The sequence below is a fragment of the Pygoscelis adeliae genome, unplaced genomic scaffold, assembly GCF_000699105.1.
Source record: "Pygoscelis adeliae isolate BGI_AS28 unplaced genomic scaffold, ASM69910v1 Scaffold172, whole genome shotgun sequence".
Taxonomy (NCBI): Eukaryota; Metazoa; Chordata; class Aves; order Sphenisciformes; family Spheniscidae; genus Pygoscelis; species Pygoscelis adeliae.
This window is the reverse complement of record NW_008824338.1, coordinates 6,437,363-6,454,258: the sequence shown is the minus strand read 5'-3', so window position 1 is coordinate 6,454,258 and position 16,896 is coordinate 6,437,363. Positions and strand designations below refer to the sequence as shown.

Below are 16,896 nucleotides of genomic sequence, written 5' to 3'. Positions count from 1 at the left end.
TTTATAGTACATTTTAAAGGAATTATTTGTGGAAGGGTAGATTCATTCTTTTCATTAGTTTGGCTATTTTTTAAATTGATCTAATATTCTTTAGATATTATAACCATGTCTTTGATTGTTTTCTGTCCTGATTATTGAATTTGTCCTTCTCTTCAGGTTTTTGTTTATGACTTCTGAAAGCTAGTTTTTAACATGGGTGGGTTTCCATGCTTGCTTGTTCTTGGCTGTTTGTAGAGCTGTTCTGTTCTTCTCTGTTCTGCTCTACTCTCATCAAGCTCATCTTCGTATCCTCTCAGCACGTGCAAGTAGTACACTGAACTATGCAGCAAATGTCTGTCATCTTCGTTTCACGTTTTCTCCCCCGGACAGGCAAGCACGCATGGTGATATCGTGTTTCAGCAGGGTATTTTCATTTTGGTTTTAGTTTGTCTTGGGGAGTGGATTTGCTTAGGCTTCTTGATTGCTTTTGTTTTGTAAGTGCGAAGAAGGCAATTCAGAATCCATACTTGAGAAAGATCTGCTGTTGTCAGTTTTCGGTTTGTGGGAAAGCCTGTTTGCTCGGCAGGGAAGTGCAGTTGTGCAGCTGCCTTGTGCCAGGGGAGTGGAGGGCTCGTATGGCGGGTGAGCAAAAAGCAAATAGACTGGGCTGGGGATGAGTGAGAAGCTGAAGGAACAGAATGAACGGAGTTGAGCTGAAAAGTAGATCTCGCAGCACATCACCACCTCGCTGCACCAAAGCCTGTCAAGAGCAGTTTGTAAGCATCGCAGCAGAGGGCGTTTTGAAGGAAGAAGCTAACAACCATATTATTACCTCTGGCAGGTGGCTTGATTTGAATGAAATGATCTGAATCACAAAATCTGCTCTCCATCATCTGTGACTGCAAAGCCCTGATGGGGTGTGAAGCAGTGTTCCTCAAAGAAAAGCAGCAATTTGAAGTTCAGTACTTGCTGCAGTACAATTAATTAGTTATTAATGGTGTGAAGTAAAAAGAAAGGAGGGACAGGGCAAACATGCCCACTCACCTGACATCTGGCTTAATGACATTATCAGCTGACAGCAAGAGTTCACAGTTTGCTTACATTTGCTCTTTTATATCTATCGGTAATAGACTCTAATTGAAAATCCCCCAAAAAATAACTTTTTGGGTAGAAATTGCAGGACTCGAAGCTTGTTCATGCTTTTTAACTCCAGAGTCCCATTCAAATCAAGCTCAGAGCAGCAGTGACCATAGTCTTCATATGAAAGTTGTGTAGTGGGAAGGGGGAAATTAGTGAAAGCTTTGAGAGAGGCATGAGTTAATAGCAAGATCTAATATTCCTGGGGGCTAGAAAGATAATCACCATAGACTCAGTCTTCTGGTGTTTCAGGTTTTGGACCAGGCCTTCTTTAAATGTCAAATTTGTGTGTGTCATTTCTCTTACAGTTGTTGTTACGGTGAAGCATACTTAGAGAGTCAAAGTCAGTTATGGCCAAGAACTGTCCATATGAATGACAAAGAGACAGATCTTGTCTAATTGTCTTTGTGCCCAATGGGATCTGACAGGTGACAGAAGCCTGTGGAATGAGGTGAGGCAGAGGAACAGCAGAGATAGAGCAACAGAAAAGCACGTTATAACATGGCATTTATCTTACCAGTATCAATCAGGGGTGATATGGTAGACTCCATCCCAGCAAAATCAGACTGTAAGGAGATATGAAAAAAAGATTAAATGGCAGTCTTTCAAACAATAATGGACATTTTTTCTGTCTGTGGGAGAAAGCCTGGAGGTAGTTGATGAAGCAGTGGATAGAGAGATGACTAGGAGTCATTGGCATGTGTGTATGAAGAACTGGGGCAGACAGAAAAGCAGAATCCCAGAAACATTATACAAAAAAAACTGCTAGAGAGATGGCTAAATATTAAGTGACATTATACTACGCCAGTTTTGCCCATGGTGCCAGGGACAATGAAGGAAAATGGAGAGGGCCAACTTTATTGGAAAGGAGATTAGAAAAACTGAATATAGGCATCCACATTTGAAAGAGGAGCTGATGCGTTTAATAGATAACAAGATGGATATGAGAACAGGACAGTGTTTTATGTGTTTCTAAGATATCAGCTTCAGTATTTATATTTCCAATGGTATAGCTGAACATATGGAAGAAGTGTTCATCTAAGAAAAGCACACTTGAAAAATATTGCAGCTTTGTAACCCAAAAACTGCCACTTGCTTCTTGTAGAGTTATCATCACAGTAACAGAATCTTTCACACAGTCCCTTATTTATTTAACGCGCTGACTGTCAGTACCAACGATATTTTGTGGGCTGCACATCCGCAGGGTGACTGAAAGTACTTTGTGCTGCTTAGGGAGAGGGCAGTGGAGGACAGAGGGCAGAAAAAAATATTATTTCTCAGTTCTTGCAATTTCTGGATTTTACTTTGGGTGAATGAGGATGAAATTTTCCCTCTAGGGAATGCCCAGCGTTCTTCAAACCTCAGAACAGCCTGAGCAGATCCCCTTGGGCCCTTTTAGATTTCAGTATTAACAATTTATCATGATAGTAAAGGCAATGTGCAGCTTTACATAGATTCGCATATCTTACTTATTTTCTAACTATGTACTATGTAATCAGCAAAAATAGCATGGAATGCTTACGCCTGTGCTAAGAAAAATTCCTTCAACAGCTTTCTGCTAAGTATGCAGGTTGGAAGTTTCCCATTTTATTTCTAAAGCAGCACGTACCTGAGTGAACTCAACTTGGTGTCCCTTAGGGAGGGATCCATCTTCAGGAACTTCAGGCAGACATCTGTAGTGTAAATGCGTACATCCTTGCTAGTCATCTGCATTCCCTTTATGCTTAATGGGGAGAAACAGGCACTTCCAAGATGTGATTTATCTGTTCCCAAGGGATAAATACACTAAAATAGTTAATGAACCGTGCCACAAAACAGCGCTGTTTTCAGTGGTGGTAGATGCCTGCATTGTACAAGACTACAGTTAGCTGAAATAAATCCAACCTGCAGACTCGTATTTGGAGTTGTGCTGTCTATAGGAATGGTAGCTAATCTATTTTCTGACAAGGTGTTTATACTATTGTCAGACTGCAACCCTTTGGTCTCATATTGTTAAAACACCTTGGGACCAGTACATTCCCTGAAGGGCAAATACTTCGTGAGTTCCGGCCTGAAAATTCAGTAGTTCCTGTGGACTTCTGTGGATTTGTTGTGACGAGATATATACAGGATCAGGACCAGATGCATAGAGGTGATGTTTGTGCATGTATGTGGCCTAAAGTCTGTATGATTTAAATGCTTGCTCTCTTCCAACAGGTATAAATCAAATGAGGATTATGTCTATGTCAGAGGTCGTGGCCGAGGAAAGTACATTTGTGAAGAATGTGGAATTCGCTGCAAAAAGCCAAGCATGCTCAAAAAACATATCCGCACTCATACTGATGTCCGGCCTTATGTATGCAAGCTGTGCAATTTTGCCTTCAAAACTAAAGGTACTTGACCCTTTTTGCTGAACTCTTGCCACTTCCCAAACAAATCTTGAGCTATTTTGCCGTCAAGGATCCAAACACCCTTTGCAATCAAGGAGAGAATTTTCTTCAGAATAAAATTATTGTGTTTATGTATACAGGACTTCATGAGAGAGGTTTTCCTCTTCTGTTTAATTGATCCAGGGATTTTGTGAGACTCTGGGACTCCTTGAATAGCTTCATTAAGAGCTATAGGCTCTTGGCTGGTCCATCTGTCTGCAGAGAAAATGTAGTAGCATAAGAACCGCCCTTACAAATAATACTTTCTGCCAAAATTGTTACATGGTGCAAATTTTAATTGCAGCAACACTTAAATGCTACCAGGAGAATACACTTGTTATGACATAATGTAGAAGCAGAGCATCAGCTGCTGAGGAAAACATGCCTTCACGGGCTTTACAGTGGGTCAGTTTCAAGTTTATAAATAATTTATGTTTCCCAGATGGGCCACTCCATCCACTGTGGCATTAATTATGAATAGAGATCTGATAGCTTGTGTTCACATGTATTTATCAGCACAGAAAAAAGCCTCCATTTGTCACCCTGAGGCCACAGATAATGATACTCTTTGGAATTCAGATTTGCGTTGCAACTAGCTCCTTAAATTAAAAAATCCTTTTCTTTGGTAGCACTTCTTTGTAGCACAGCCCAAATGAGCCTTACATTCTCAGTTTCTTAGTTTCCCTTTGGCAGACAAGGGAAATGGATTCTGGTCCCAGTGCGGTGAACTTACTTGAAGGGGGAGAGAGGAAGCTGAAGGAAATGTCTCCCAAGATCCCAGTGCAGCTTCATGGCTGTTTTGAGATTTGAGAATTGTAATAGTTTCCACGACTCCAGCACTCTCTGCCAAAGATGGGAATAGCTGTTGGATGGTAGTAGACCCATCAACCTAATTTAAGATGAGAACTTTCATGGGGGTGTAGAGACAAAGACAAGGAGCTGCTCGTTCATAGTCCCAATAGACCATCTGGTGAGCTGTTCTCGGAGCATTGTTTACATTTGACATTGCTGGAGGAATGGGTCTTGAGGAGGGACTTGAAGGAGGATTGTGGGTTTGCAGCTGTGTTCAGAGAGGACAGTCTAGGCAGAAGAGATGGCAGGGAAAGAAATGTGAAATTGCTTGCTGAGGATGGCATTTCTGGCAGAGAAGAAGAAACAGGGAGGAGGTACTATGCTATTGCACAAGAAGGGCATGAGTAGGAAGCGACTAAGTTAGCCTTCAAAGTACAAGAAGCGTTTAACTGGTGTATTACTGCTTATGAGCAGTTGTCAGCCTCATAACTATTGTTGCTATTTTGCTGAGAACAGTAGGGGACAGACCTGCAGAGGTACTTAGGTTGTCAGTGTACGCCCTGAGCGTTTAGCCATCCAGAGGCATCAGTGGCCCAGTTAGACTTTTCATGCAGTGCACGAGCACAATAAGAAACTCACTGAGAAAGGAATTATTTCTCTTACTGAGAAGGGAATTATTTGAACTAGCTGGGACTGAAAGTCACAGGAGAGAAGCCTGGCCTGTGAGCTTCTAAGCACACCTCCACTATCCAACAGAGTGGGGCAACGTTCCTGCCCCAAGGTTGCATGTGCCACATACACCATGTGGAGAGGCTGGTTAGGGTCCCAAAAGCAGCATAGGTACATTCACAGAGTGCTTTCCTTGAGCCAAGAAGCACCATGTCTTGGTAGTGGGTTGGGTTTACTTGTGCCATGCTTTCCCTGTTGGGTGTTGCAAATGTGACTGAAGTGGCTAATGGATTAGAGCAATATTCTTGTTTCTCCAGCTTGTGCTTTGTGCTCAAGATTCTTTGCCATGAAATGTCCCTTGGGGCCAGCCTCAACCCAGTTTTCTTATCTGTGAAAAAACAGACCAAGACAGGCACTGCAGAAAGTCGAGTCCAGTGTTAGATTGCTCCCTCAGGGGAATGTGAGATCTGATTTCAAATCCCTGCTGTGTCTGGTTCAGATCCGTACTCCAAAGCAGGGAGCTGAACCTGGATTTCCCACATCCCAGGTGAATGCTCTAAGTACAGCTCCTCTCAGTTCAGAGGTTGCAGCTAGATGGTAAGCTTGCACAGAGAAGTCCCATAAATGTCTTTTTTGTGGGGTACTTTTGCTTCAAAATGCTTCGAACACACTGAACATTTGGAGGCTACGTGTGAAGTAAATGGGAGAGCCCTTTGCTTGAAAGTACCACTGTGAAACTAGGAGTGTGAGCCCTGAGCAGCTGGTGTGCATTGGACTTACTTCGATGTCCAGGCAGTTTGTACATATCACGACCACTGAGCCCAGGGACAGATAACATCCAAAACCAATTTTTTTAGCGTGCTGGGGTGCCTAAATGTCATGTGGAAAATTGGAGAGATGCCTATATACCTCTCAGGCCCTGAGTTTAAGTTTATTTGAAAAAAGATTTTTTTTTTTTTTTTTGGAAGATATAAAACCCCAGTCTCATTAAAACAGGCTCTGAGGGCAATGGGCTGGATGAGTCAGCCCTGTCTGTTGCGGTTTTTTTCAAACTAAACCCCCCCCCATCTGCAGGATAACGGAGTTAAGATACACCAAAACCTGACTTGGAGAGTGGTCTTTGCTGTTGTCCGTTAATTAGATTAATCTCTGATCTGTAGGAAATCTGACAAAACATATGAAGTCTAAAGCACACATGAAAAAATGCCTGGAGCTTGGAGTATCAATGACATCCGTAGATGATGCTGAAACTGAAGAAGCAGGTATGTCAGAATGATTTAATTTAGTTGGAATGGCCTCTGGAGTATGCAAATGACTCATTGCACTCTAGCACAGTGGCTGGCATGGGAAAATATATTAAGAGTATTTGGGGCATTTTTTAATTAAGAGGCATCTTTTTAATAAACAGGAAGTATAAAAAATAAATCTGATCCATTTGTCTGAGTTACATTTTTTATTAAGATGCATGAGGAGGAGCTAGAAATGAAAGTATGACCTGTTGTCATCTGTCTCATACAAAGTTCCCAATCTTTTCAATTTAGATGTGAGAGATGGCAACATTTAGCGAAGTTGCAAGGTGGGGTATGGTGACCTTGCTTTTTATACTTCCTTTCAAGTATAGAGTTTTAAGGTATTATTATGAAAAATTATGGTTTGAGACTATGAAGAACGGCTTTATGCAGCCATCCCAGATGAAGAACATCCAGCGATGGCAATGGGTGTGCTGGGTGGGGAATGAATGTGGCAGAAGGCGTAAGAGGTGGGGTGTGTGCTTACCATTTTGACTCGCCGTGGCTGTTTCAGAAAACACGGAGGACATGCAGCAGGAGGCAGAGAAGAGTAGCAACCTGGCAGGCCTGTCAGCAGAGCACCAGTTTTCTGATGCGGAGGAGTCAGATGGCGAGGATGGCGACGACAATGACGATGACGATGAAGATGAGGATGATTTTGATGATACTCAGGGAGACTCGACACCAAAAACGAGATCAAGAAGCACCAGCCCGCAGCCCCCTCGGTTCTCCTCCCTGTCGGTGAACTCGGCTGGGGCATCACACGGGGCTTCCCCCGAGGGCTCCCTTTCCATGGGACACTCCTCCCTCATCAGTTACTTGGTCACCTTACCTAGCATTCAGGTTACTCAGCTTATAACACCAAGCGACTCCTGTGAAGACTCACAGATGACAGAGTATCAGAGATTTTTCCAGGGCAAGAGTACTGATTCAGAGCCTGATAAAGACAGGTTAGACATACCTAGCTGCATGGATGAGGATTATGTGCTTTCATTAGACCCCAGTTCGTCTCCAAGGGACCTCTCACCTTCCAGTCGACAGTCGTCACCCGGCTACGATTCTTCACCCTATAGAGATAACTCACCAAAGAGGTATTTAATGGCAAAAGGGGATTTGTCACCCAGAAGGCACCTGTCACCCCGAAGAGATATTTCACCCATGAGGCACCTTTCCCCACGGAAGGAGGCTGTGCTGAGGAGAGAGTTATCGCCAAGACGGGACATGTCACCAAGACGTCACCTATCGCCAAGGAGACCAATGTCACCAGGAAAAGATGTGTCTGTTCGAAGAGATTTGTCTCCTAGGCGAGAGAGGAGATATATGGCCTCCGTTAGAGCGGCATCTCCCCGGAGGGGCTTATACCATAATCCAGCGTTGTCCATGGGTCAATATTTACAGTCTGAATCTATTCCAGTGGGGCATTCAGTAAGTATGAAAGAGTATTTTCACTCCTGTTGTCAAAACCAGTGCTCTTACCTAATCTGTGCAAGGTAGTTTAAAAAACTTTGCAGCTTTGTAGAAGAAGGCAGCGTAAGCTTTGAGCCTTGGTGGGAAGTCCTGGAACAAATGCAAGAAATTTGGACTAGATGGAGACCAAGCTGAGATGTTGATTCAGTTAGATGCCATAGAGTCAGCCTAAGGGTCAAATCTTCACTTGGTACAAGCCTGAGTAGCTCCATAACTTCAATGAAATTAGGCTGGCTTACATTAACTGCCCCCTTCTTCATTTTAAAATGGCCCGGGAAGCTTACATGGTGTGTGGGGCTTGTTACAGCACTGTAACAGCAGTGTAAAACCTTTTACCTCCCAGACTGTCAGATGGGATCGAGCCCAGATCAGGGCTTAAGGCCCTGATACTGCAGTACGGTGCCCATCACCGACGTATTGTTTAATGCAATAAAAACACTAAAATAAATGGAACCTGTCAGAAAAGCAGGGTGCCCATTGAAACCAGGATCTGTGACTGGAGTTTAAAGGATATTGTTGTGTGACAGGAGCAAGCAGCTGTCTGCCCCGCAGAAAGCACCATCATGACTGGCTGTTTCGACAGGGACGCAACCGTCTGGGTGGAAATGGAAATATGCAAAACTTGCACAGCTGCTGTCTGTGCTGTTCCCTTTCAGTAAATCAGCTCTCAGAAACTGCCGACTTGGCACTTTTGACAGGCCCTAGCATTCACGAAGTACTCTCTCCACAAATAAATTTGGTCTTTAGGAAGGAACAGCCTCACTATGGATGCATTTATTTATTTATTTATTTAGTATGCTTCCCTCGCCACGCTTGATGTTGCTGCTGCCCTCTCACTGGCTGCCTCTTTAGCCTGTATGTGTGGGTTCAATCTGGGCAAGCTGCGACAGGCTCCCACTGCCTCAGGGCTCCTGTCTCCCTGCCCTCCTCCCGGCAGGGCTCTCCTCCCTGCTTCACCATTGCCAGTCTTCTCGGCTTTTTGTGTAATCTTTGTGGTTCTTCTCTGTAGAGGAGAAGAATTGAACCCTGAGCTCATAAAATCAGTGTTTCCAGAGCTCTGGGGTGAATTTCTCTGTGGAACCAGGCTGACGTGTTACCTGTACCGGGGAATGGAGCGAGGGATGCAGCTGGGCAAAGGTGGCTGGAGCAGGGATGGACCGAACAGAGCCGAGATGCCACCAGCCTGGCAGATCCAAAAGTGGCTTCCCAGCTTTTCAGGGGGAGAAGGCAAAGCTGCAAAGTGAGCGGCCATGTGTGTAGGAGAGAGCAGCGCAGGTACTTCTCCCACATCTTAGACATGGCCCTGTGGCCTGGCAAGTTGTTGGGGAGCGCAGTGGAGCAGGGTGGCTGACTAAGCGGTCCTTAAGGAAGGGCATGTTGAAACCCTGCTGCACTCTCATAGGGGTGATCACTGCGTAGCTGAGAGAGGATACAAATCCAGCCAGCAGTCCTACTGACAAAGTAAGGAAGCTCAAAAAGAGGATAAAGAGCCACCAGTTTAACAGTCATGATGTCTTAGTATCAAATGAAAGGGATTATATGAGACGCTACAGCTGACATTGTGCAGGGAGCCCAAGTCTCTAATGTCCTGCATGAGACACTTCCACTGGCATCCTGTAGCAGAGATTTTGGATGTGTGATGATGCTGGCAAAAGGCTATGTAACAGTCACCCTTGGCCATCTGACAGTTCTTGCTGTAATGTTTGCCTTGTGTGTTATGCACACCTTCCAGCAAGGCGTTTAGCACATTGTAAGGACTCTTTTAGCACCCTTAGCTCCTTGTTTTGGAAAGTCCACCATGCCAGATGGGCTTTTAACACTTACCTTATTTTTGAGGTAGGATCAGGCATGTGGTGGTGAAAAACCCAATGCAGATCATTTGTCCTACAGAAAGCATCGTTAACTCAGTGGCATGTTGAGTATTTTGAGAGAGAAGCGCAGACCTCAGCGCAGTCACTGGAACCTGAACACAGGCATCACTGGAAGCAGAGCCCAGGCAAATTTAAATGAGGAAATGACAAGTGAGGATGATTGCCCATCTCAACAAACAACTGCAAGGAAGGAAAGATGGATTGCTCACCTCTGGAAGACATACTTTAGCCAAACAGTAGTTGAGTCTAGGTGAAACACAAGTTATTATATTCAGTGTGTGGGAAGACAAGTAACACCTGAGCTTGCTATAAATGAAAGCTGTCAGAAAAGAAAAAGGAATAAAGGCTGTTTTTCACTTTTAGAGAAGTGAAATCCAGCAAATCAGAACATGATTAGCAACTGCATCAGTGATGCAGATGCCAGCTTACAATCCTGCTTCCTCTTTCAGAGCTGCATTGGGTTCCCAGTCCTTGCAGGAATAAGAGAGGTTTTGTGCTTCTGCTGCCTGCAGTTCCCAGAAGAGGCCAGTTTTCTTTCTTCTCCACTGAAATTGATGTATTTGCTCTAGTCTCTTTGGCCAGTGCTGGTCTAGTTCCCCTTCATGTTGCTTCCCCTTGAATCTTCATGCACTTTGGTGGTCGTGTGCAAAGAGCTTGTAAAGTGCTCTGGCATTGAAAGCACTGCATAGAAAGCAATTGAAATTATTTCTTTAGGATGTGGAAGAGAGCATGGGGAAAGTAACTATTTTTGTAGATTGTACGAAAATACAGAAAAACGTACTTTTTTTTCTTTGGCAGTTAATAACAGGATACACTCTTGCAACAGGATACTCTCTCCAAAGTAGCCTAAGGCTCTGGTTGACGCTGGTACACATTGGCTTTTGGCTTTGGCAAAGCCCATTTGGCTTTGGCAAGTTAAATGCCTGTCTTTAAATTTAATGGCAGATCTCCATTGCTCTCTAAATACATTTGGGATCTTCTCTTTTGTCAATGCCAGAGGTTTCTGTCCTTTCTGAGCAGGCTGGTGCCATTATTGAGGGGCTCTGATTCTTCTCCCCAGTCACTTTATGCCAGTCCTGAGAGAAAGAGGAGAGAAGGGAAGGCTGCTTTTGTGCACCCTGAGTGCATCTCTCTTAGCATTTTAGTTTGGATCAGGCATATGTCTTTGTTGTCATATTTATTGTGCTTTGACTCCCATTGCAGAGCAGTCTTGGAGTAAGTGACCTGGATTGTTTTCAGATGAAATTAAACCAGAAAATGTGCACCAGGAGTGCAGCAGGTACACTTAAACTGTGAGTGGGCGTTCAAGTGAGCAAGAAGAGACTGCATAGGGTTAGTCCGAAGCAGCCTTCCTGTCCAACCCCACAACACTTATATTGTGAACATGGAATCCAGCACCAACAGTTTCTGTTCCTGCTTGTCCCCACTCCTAGCGCACCCTGCTACTTCCTAGTGTGGACCAGAGCTTTTGCCTCTTCTTCCAGTCCCAGGGCTAGACACAATGAGACTCTGAATGTATCTTGCTGTGAGCGGTACAAACTTGTCCCTAGCAACTGTTTTAGCTTCTAAGAGGTAGTGGATTTTGCTTGTGTTGCTGTTTTGTCGCACCTCTCATTCATTTTGAAGTCTGAAGCCTGTCTCAGTGTATTCAGAAGGGCTGAAGGGAGTTAGGCACCTCTATATCCTCTTGAAAGTCGATAGGACTTAGGGTCCTTTGATCATGCCAGACATACGGTATTGCATCCCTTCCCAAGCACTCAATACTTTATCATCTTGAGTGAAATGCATTCCTGTGCAGCGAGCCAGCATAAAACTTCTGAAGTCCAGGTAAATTGTAAATAGGTCCACTGGTGTATGTGGGCTGCTATGGTGCATTCTCAGTAGGACTGCAAATCGAGCTGATCCTGAAACTGAAGTCCATACAGATTTATAGTCACTTTATTAAGCATCATGTCTTTTAGAAAGCACGTTGGTAATATGCTCTGTTATTGAATTTCACAATAGAGTTCAACATTTTCTGGTTTTTAACTTTAAAAAGCTTCAAGTACATTATGATATGGTAATCAAAGAGATGATTGTTTTCCACCCACCATCTTTTTGCAAGCTGTGGTCTGAGGCTGCCACGAGGATATCTGTGAAGGGTGCTTGGCTCTGAAATGTGATCTTCCTCTTAATCCCCCGTAGCCTGTTTTGGGTGATGTACCAGATACAGTGTAAACCCTATCTCATCCCTGAGGTGTTCTGGGGGACCTGTGAAGCTGGATACGGCTTTGCTCAGGGGTGTGGTGTGGCAGTCTAGCTTTATGATCAGGTCAGAGAGTTTAGTGAAAAGCTCCTACAGAATATTGTTGCTTGGGAAATTACATGTCACCTGGAGTTTGAGGGAAATATGCTAAACTGCAACAAATGAGAATTAATAGGAAATGAACTGGATTCCCATCACCTGACAAAGAGAGGAGCTCATCTCACTGCGCTGGCAGCAACCCATTCTGACTGCACTGCAAAAAGATACCATGACTTTCTGCACTGTGCTCAGTGATGGGATCTAATACTCGCCCTGTCAACAGAATAAAGTCTTTGGATTTTCAGGATGTTTGTTAAAAGAAGACAGCTCCTCTAATATTCAGTCTTTCCCCGTGAATATGTATATGTGTGTCTGCTTGTAAGTATGAATATGCTAGATATTGGTAAAGGAAATAAAAGCAGGGTAACAGGTATGAACAGTTATTAATGCCTGTAACCATTTATGTTGGCCATTTCCAAACTTACCTGCCAGAGCTAGAGAAAGACAATCCGATATGTGCTCAGCCAGGCTTGGAAGGCATCCAGTGGACATGCACACACTGTCACTGTCTATGTAAAAATTATGCATATGAGACATATATTGGATGATACTGCTGATCTTGAAGCGTGTAGCAGTTTCTATCATGTTAGCCACCTCTGTCCGATAAGGACAGGCTGTTGCTCTATTCCCTTTTGAAACTGTGGCAGGGTACAACATGAAGCCAGTGTCTTTCTCAATTAGAGATTTGTGTGTGACTAGGTTTGTTCTTCAATGAGTTTTACTCCTTTTTTGGTTGCTTTTGCTCTATTTCCCTTAGCCGAAGTTCACATCAGATGCAATAGTGATAAATGTCATGGCTTAGGAAACAGCCAAGAGGACAGTATGACTGAGAAATGGGTTGACAGACCAAAGATGGAAAAAAAAAGGGGGCAAGCAGCTGTGCAGAGGTGAGGTTGGCGATAGGAAGGACTGACAGGGTAGGTGAACTATGTCTTGTGGCTTGGCAACTGCAGTTTATTCTGTAAATTTTTCCCCATTCAGCAGTATAACGTGCTGTCACTGTGCTTTCTTATGACAGCTTCTCTTTTATGAGACTCAAGTGTCTCACTTTCTGAATAGGAAAATTCCCAGTGTAGATTAGTCTCTGAATAATAACATCTCTTAAGTTCGAGTCTGATGATTATGGGTCACCCTTCCTGTCTCGACGTTGATTTATATCGAACAGGACAAAGGATCTGAGCACAGTGAGATTGAGCCCCTGGTAGCACAGAAACTGCATCTTTAATTGCCCCCTAAACCAGTTCCCTGGGATGGGATCAAGAGGTTGCTGAATGCCTTGAGAGCTAGGATTTCCCAGCAGAGAAGTGCTGCCGCTTTAATGCATTGGCGTTTAGCAGCACAGTCCTCAGGCTGCCACACCAAGACTGGGGTAGCAGTACAGCTCTGGGGCAATTGATAGGTGTTTGGTCAATTTGCAGAGCAGAGGTGAGCATTTTTGTTCATTTAATTTCCTATGGGAGTCCCCGAGAGCTGTGTGGCCAAATCCCACACACAATTATGAAAATGTCATCCTGCACTTCTGTCATTGTTATTCCTCTGGTCAGCAATAAATGATACTTAATCATCAGATGGAAAACAAATTTTAAAAGTTAAGAACGAAAAAAGAGAAACCCAAAAGCCCAGGGCATGTTTAATACTGAGTGGAGATGGAGCTATTTATTCTTCCAAGGCAGGAACTAATGGGAAGGCACTGAAAATGTCAATATTGTGAGGTTGGTTTTTGTTAGCCGTTACAAAATCCCTCATTCTTCTCAATCCCATTATGAGTGGGTGAGTCTCCCTGCAACAGAATCATCACTTTCACTCACAGCTAATGCCTGTGCTTTTGTTATTATTTATTGTTTACACTACAGATAGATAGGCCAGAGTGGTGCTCCATAATGACTGTAAAAATTTGGGTCGTCATTGCACAGAGGCACTTGAACTTCCATGGAAATACGCGTCCCCTTTCATCAAGGATTGGGTAAAGCTCACGGTGGAGGGTAGGAGGAGCAAGTGCCTTCTCTGGGGCTCCAGAGCAGGATCTCTCATCAGGCAGAAAATACGTACATGCAGTCAGATTTTTCCCATACTGCCAAGCAGTGGTGGTGAGCGGGGAGCGTTCGGATGTGTATTTCTCTGCAACAAAGTCTTGATACCCAGTGTGGACTGCCAATACCTGCACAGTTTGCCAAAAGAGAGGGTAAGATGGATCTCCTGGCCAAATTTCTCCTGGGTAACGAAACTCTATCTACCCCAACTTCTCTCTGCAGTTTCAGTTGAATATAATACTCTTCACTTCCTGACCTAAATTGCTGCATTGTGTTGCTGAACACTCTTAACTAGCTGCTGCCTTTCACCTCAGAGGCATGGGCCCCATAGGGCTGAGCTAAGCAAAACCTCCTCTGTTGTTTGGATAAGCAATTAGTGGAGTTTTCCAAATGCTTTGGGATCCATCTGGATGAAAGGTGCTGCGTGAATGGGAGGTTGTGTTAGACAGGAAAGCAGATAGGTGGTTTGGCAGCCAGACAAGAATTTTGCTAGTAGCAGCGCTGACGTTTCTTTTGTTTTTTTCTGATTACAGAGAAGGGGGTTGTCTCAGGGGCCTTACTTCAACGTGTACGGAGAAAAAGGAGGTATGGAGCACCGCGGGTCTAGCCCGTTCCCCGAAGGTCCGAGCGACTATGTCTTCAGTCATCTTCCACTACACTCCCAGCAACAGATCCGAGCACCCATCCCCATGATGCCTATCGGGGGTATCCAGATGGTCCATTCAGTGCCGGTGGCCCTTTCAGGTTTACATCCTCCATCCGCTCTGGCCCTGCAGAGGGAGGGCTCTGAGGAGAAGCAAAGAGGAACTGCGGAAATCCTTACAAAAGAATCGTATAGTATTTCTAAGCACCACGAGAAACGTACCTCTCCGCACAGCTTGCACCCCACCGCCCCCTCCAGCGCGCCCTCCTCTCCGTTGCTGTTGCTGACACAGAGCACGTCGGAGGACAGTGTCGTAGCTACCGAGAGGGAGCAGGAGGAGAACATACAGACTTGTACAAAAGCCATAGCCTCTCTGCGAATCGCCACAGAAGAAGCCGTTCTGCACGGGGCGGAGCAGCTGCAGAGGCCTTCTGAGCCTCACCAGAAACCCTTAGAAAGTGCACATTTTAGCATTAAACACTTTAGTGGATCTGAGCCGGGCCAGACCTGTGCCTCAGCCACCCATCCTGACTTGCATGGTGGTGAACAGGACAGTTTTGGTACATCACAGACTGCGTTAGCCCATCCCACCTTTTACAGCAAGAGCTTTGTGGACGTCCGGCAGTTGGGCTTTCACAGCAGGAGCGACCCCCCATCAAGCACACAGGAAAGAAAAGATCCGTCATCTGAGAAGAGCAAGCCACATTGATCTGAGATGCATGGAGACTTTCACCCATACATTTACCCCACTTTTTTTTTCTAGAGATAGAAGAAGTATTCAACTTTACAGCATGCCTGTTCTAAGTTACAGTAGTTTGCTATTATATATACTTTTGTTATATCAAAAGAATTAGATAAAATAACAAGTCATCATGAGCCTGACCAAAACTAAATTTGAAATTCTTATTGGGTCTGGTACTTTTAAATTGTACAGATGTTTGTGCCTTTTCTTTACTTTGCTTATATTCTTATAAGCATTTTTTTAGCAGTAATTTGTACATATTTTAGAATTTGTGTATCTGCTTTGTAATAAATGTAATTTCTTTCCTTTTTTGGACACTTGGATCTAAATGATGTAAAGCAAAACAGCATCAATATATGTGAGGTTGCACTAAAACATATTTTTATATGATTAAAACTGAACAGCTTTTATGTACAGCTCTGATTCTGTAATACTAATATTTATTTACTTTGTTTCATAAATTGTAAATTTTTTTCTTAATGTTGTGGATTGCTTTTCTATGTGAAGCATGGGATTTACTGTTACGTAATTAGAACAAAATGTATATTGTAAAACAAGATATTTAAACTAGAGTATCTTATCTTATTCTGCACTTATGCATTAGTTAAAAAAAAAGATAAAGGATGTATCAGTCAGTTCTTAACTCTTGTAATTTTTTTTTGTCTCTTGTTTGCCGGATTGACTATAACTTAAGTGCTGATTGTGATTTTAAACTGATAGTACCGTAAAGCATTAAAGTAAAACAATGTGCTATTGTGAGTTTTTTCAAAGCTTTATAAAACAGTTATAAATATATTAAAAGTATTTGGTCTTATGTGAACATGTTGATCTATATACTCCTTTAAAAAGCTATGGGAAAACATTCCACCCCATGTAAATATGTGCAAGTGCATCACTGGTGCCGTCTGTGTAACTCACCGGGACAGGCGAGGTTTGCTGCGCTGCCGGGCGCGGAGCCGGGGCACCGCTAGCTGCCGGGAGGCAGAGTCCGGCTGCGGCTCGACCCGCTCCCCTGCCTCCAGCAGCAGGGTGGCGAGGCCCCTACGGCCACACGGGGCTGGGCGAGGAGCTGCCCCGCTGGCTGGGCAAACGGGTCCCCCGCCGGCGCCCGGCAGTCCCCTGCTCGCGAGGGCTGACTGTGGGGCGTAGGTGTCATGCAGAGGTGCCCCAGAGTGTCAGAGAGGGGTTTGGAGTAGGAAAAAAAGGTGTTTCCTTGCACTTGAACACCACGGCTGGTCACTCCCTGCGGTGGTACCCGGGTCAGCTTCAGGGGAGGCTCCCGTCCAGTCCTGCGGACGGAGGAGCGTGGCCCTGCCGGCGAGGCAGAGAGCACCGCCACCCCGGCCTCTTCAAGGAGCGGGATTCACGGGCAAGAAAGTCGCGGTCTTCCAGAGCAAGGTCTCCATCTGGGTGAGATGTGCTCCAGAGGAAAGTCAGGAGGAGCCCGGGCTTGTGTTTGAACACATGTGGTGGGTTACCGCTACCACCAGCAGCATGCGTGCGTGCACGCACGCGCGCACACACT

At 44.5% G+C, this 16,896-nt stretch overlaps 1 protein-coding gene across 2 annotated transcripts in view; it reads left to right on the top strand.

The window, feature by feature from the left end:
• The window catches only part of HIVEP2 (human immunodeficiency virus type I enhancer binding protein 2), a 111,744-nt gene extending 95,429 nt beyond the window's left edge, over positions 1-16,315 (top strand). For both annotated transcript variants that reach the window (XM_009319110.1, XM_009319109.1), the window contains 4 exons: positions 3,313-3,488; positions 6,146-6,247; positions 6,789-7,699; positions 14,520-16,315. In XM_009319110.1, the coding sequence (XP_009317385.1) occupies positions 3,313-3,488; positions 6,146-6,247; positions 6,789-7,699; positions 14,520-15,338 (2,008 nt within the window). In that variant the 3' untranslated portion in view covers positions 15,339-16,315. The remainder of the gene's footprint in view (positions 1-3,312; positions 3,489-6,145; positions 6,248-6,788; positions 7,700-14,519) is intronic.
• The last annotated feature ends 581 nt before the right edge of the window (positions 16,316-16,896 follow it).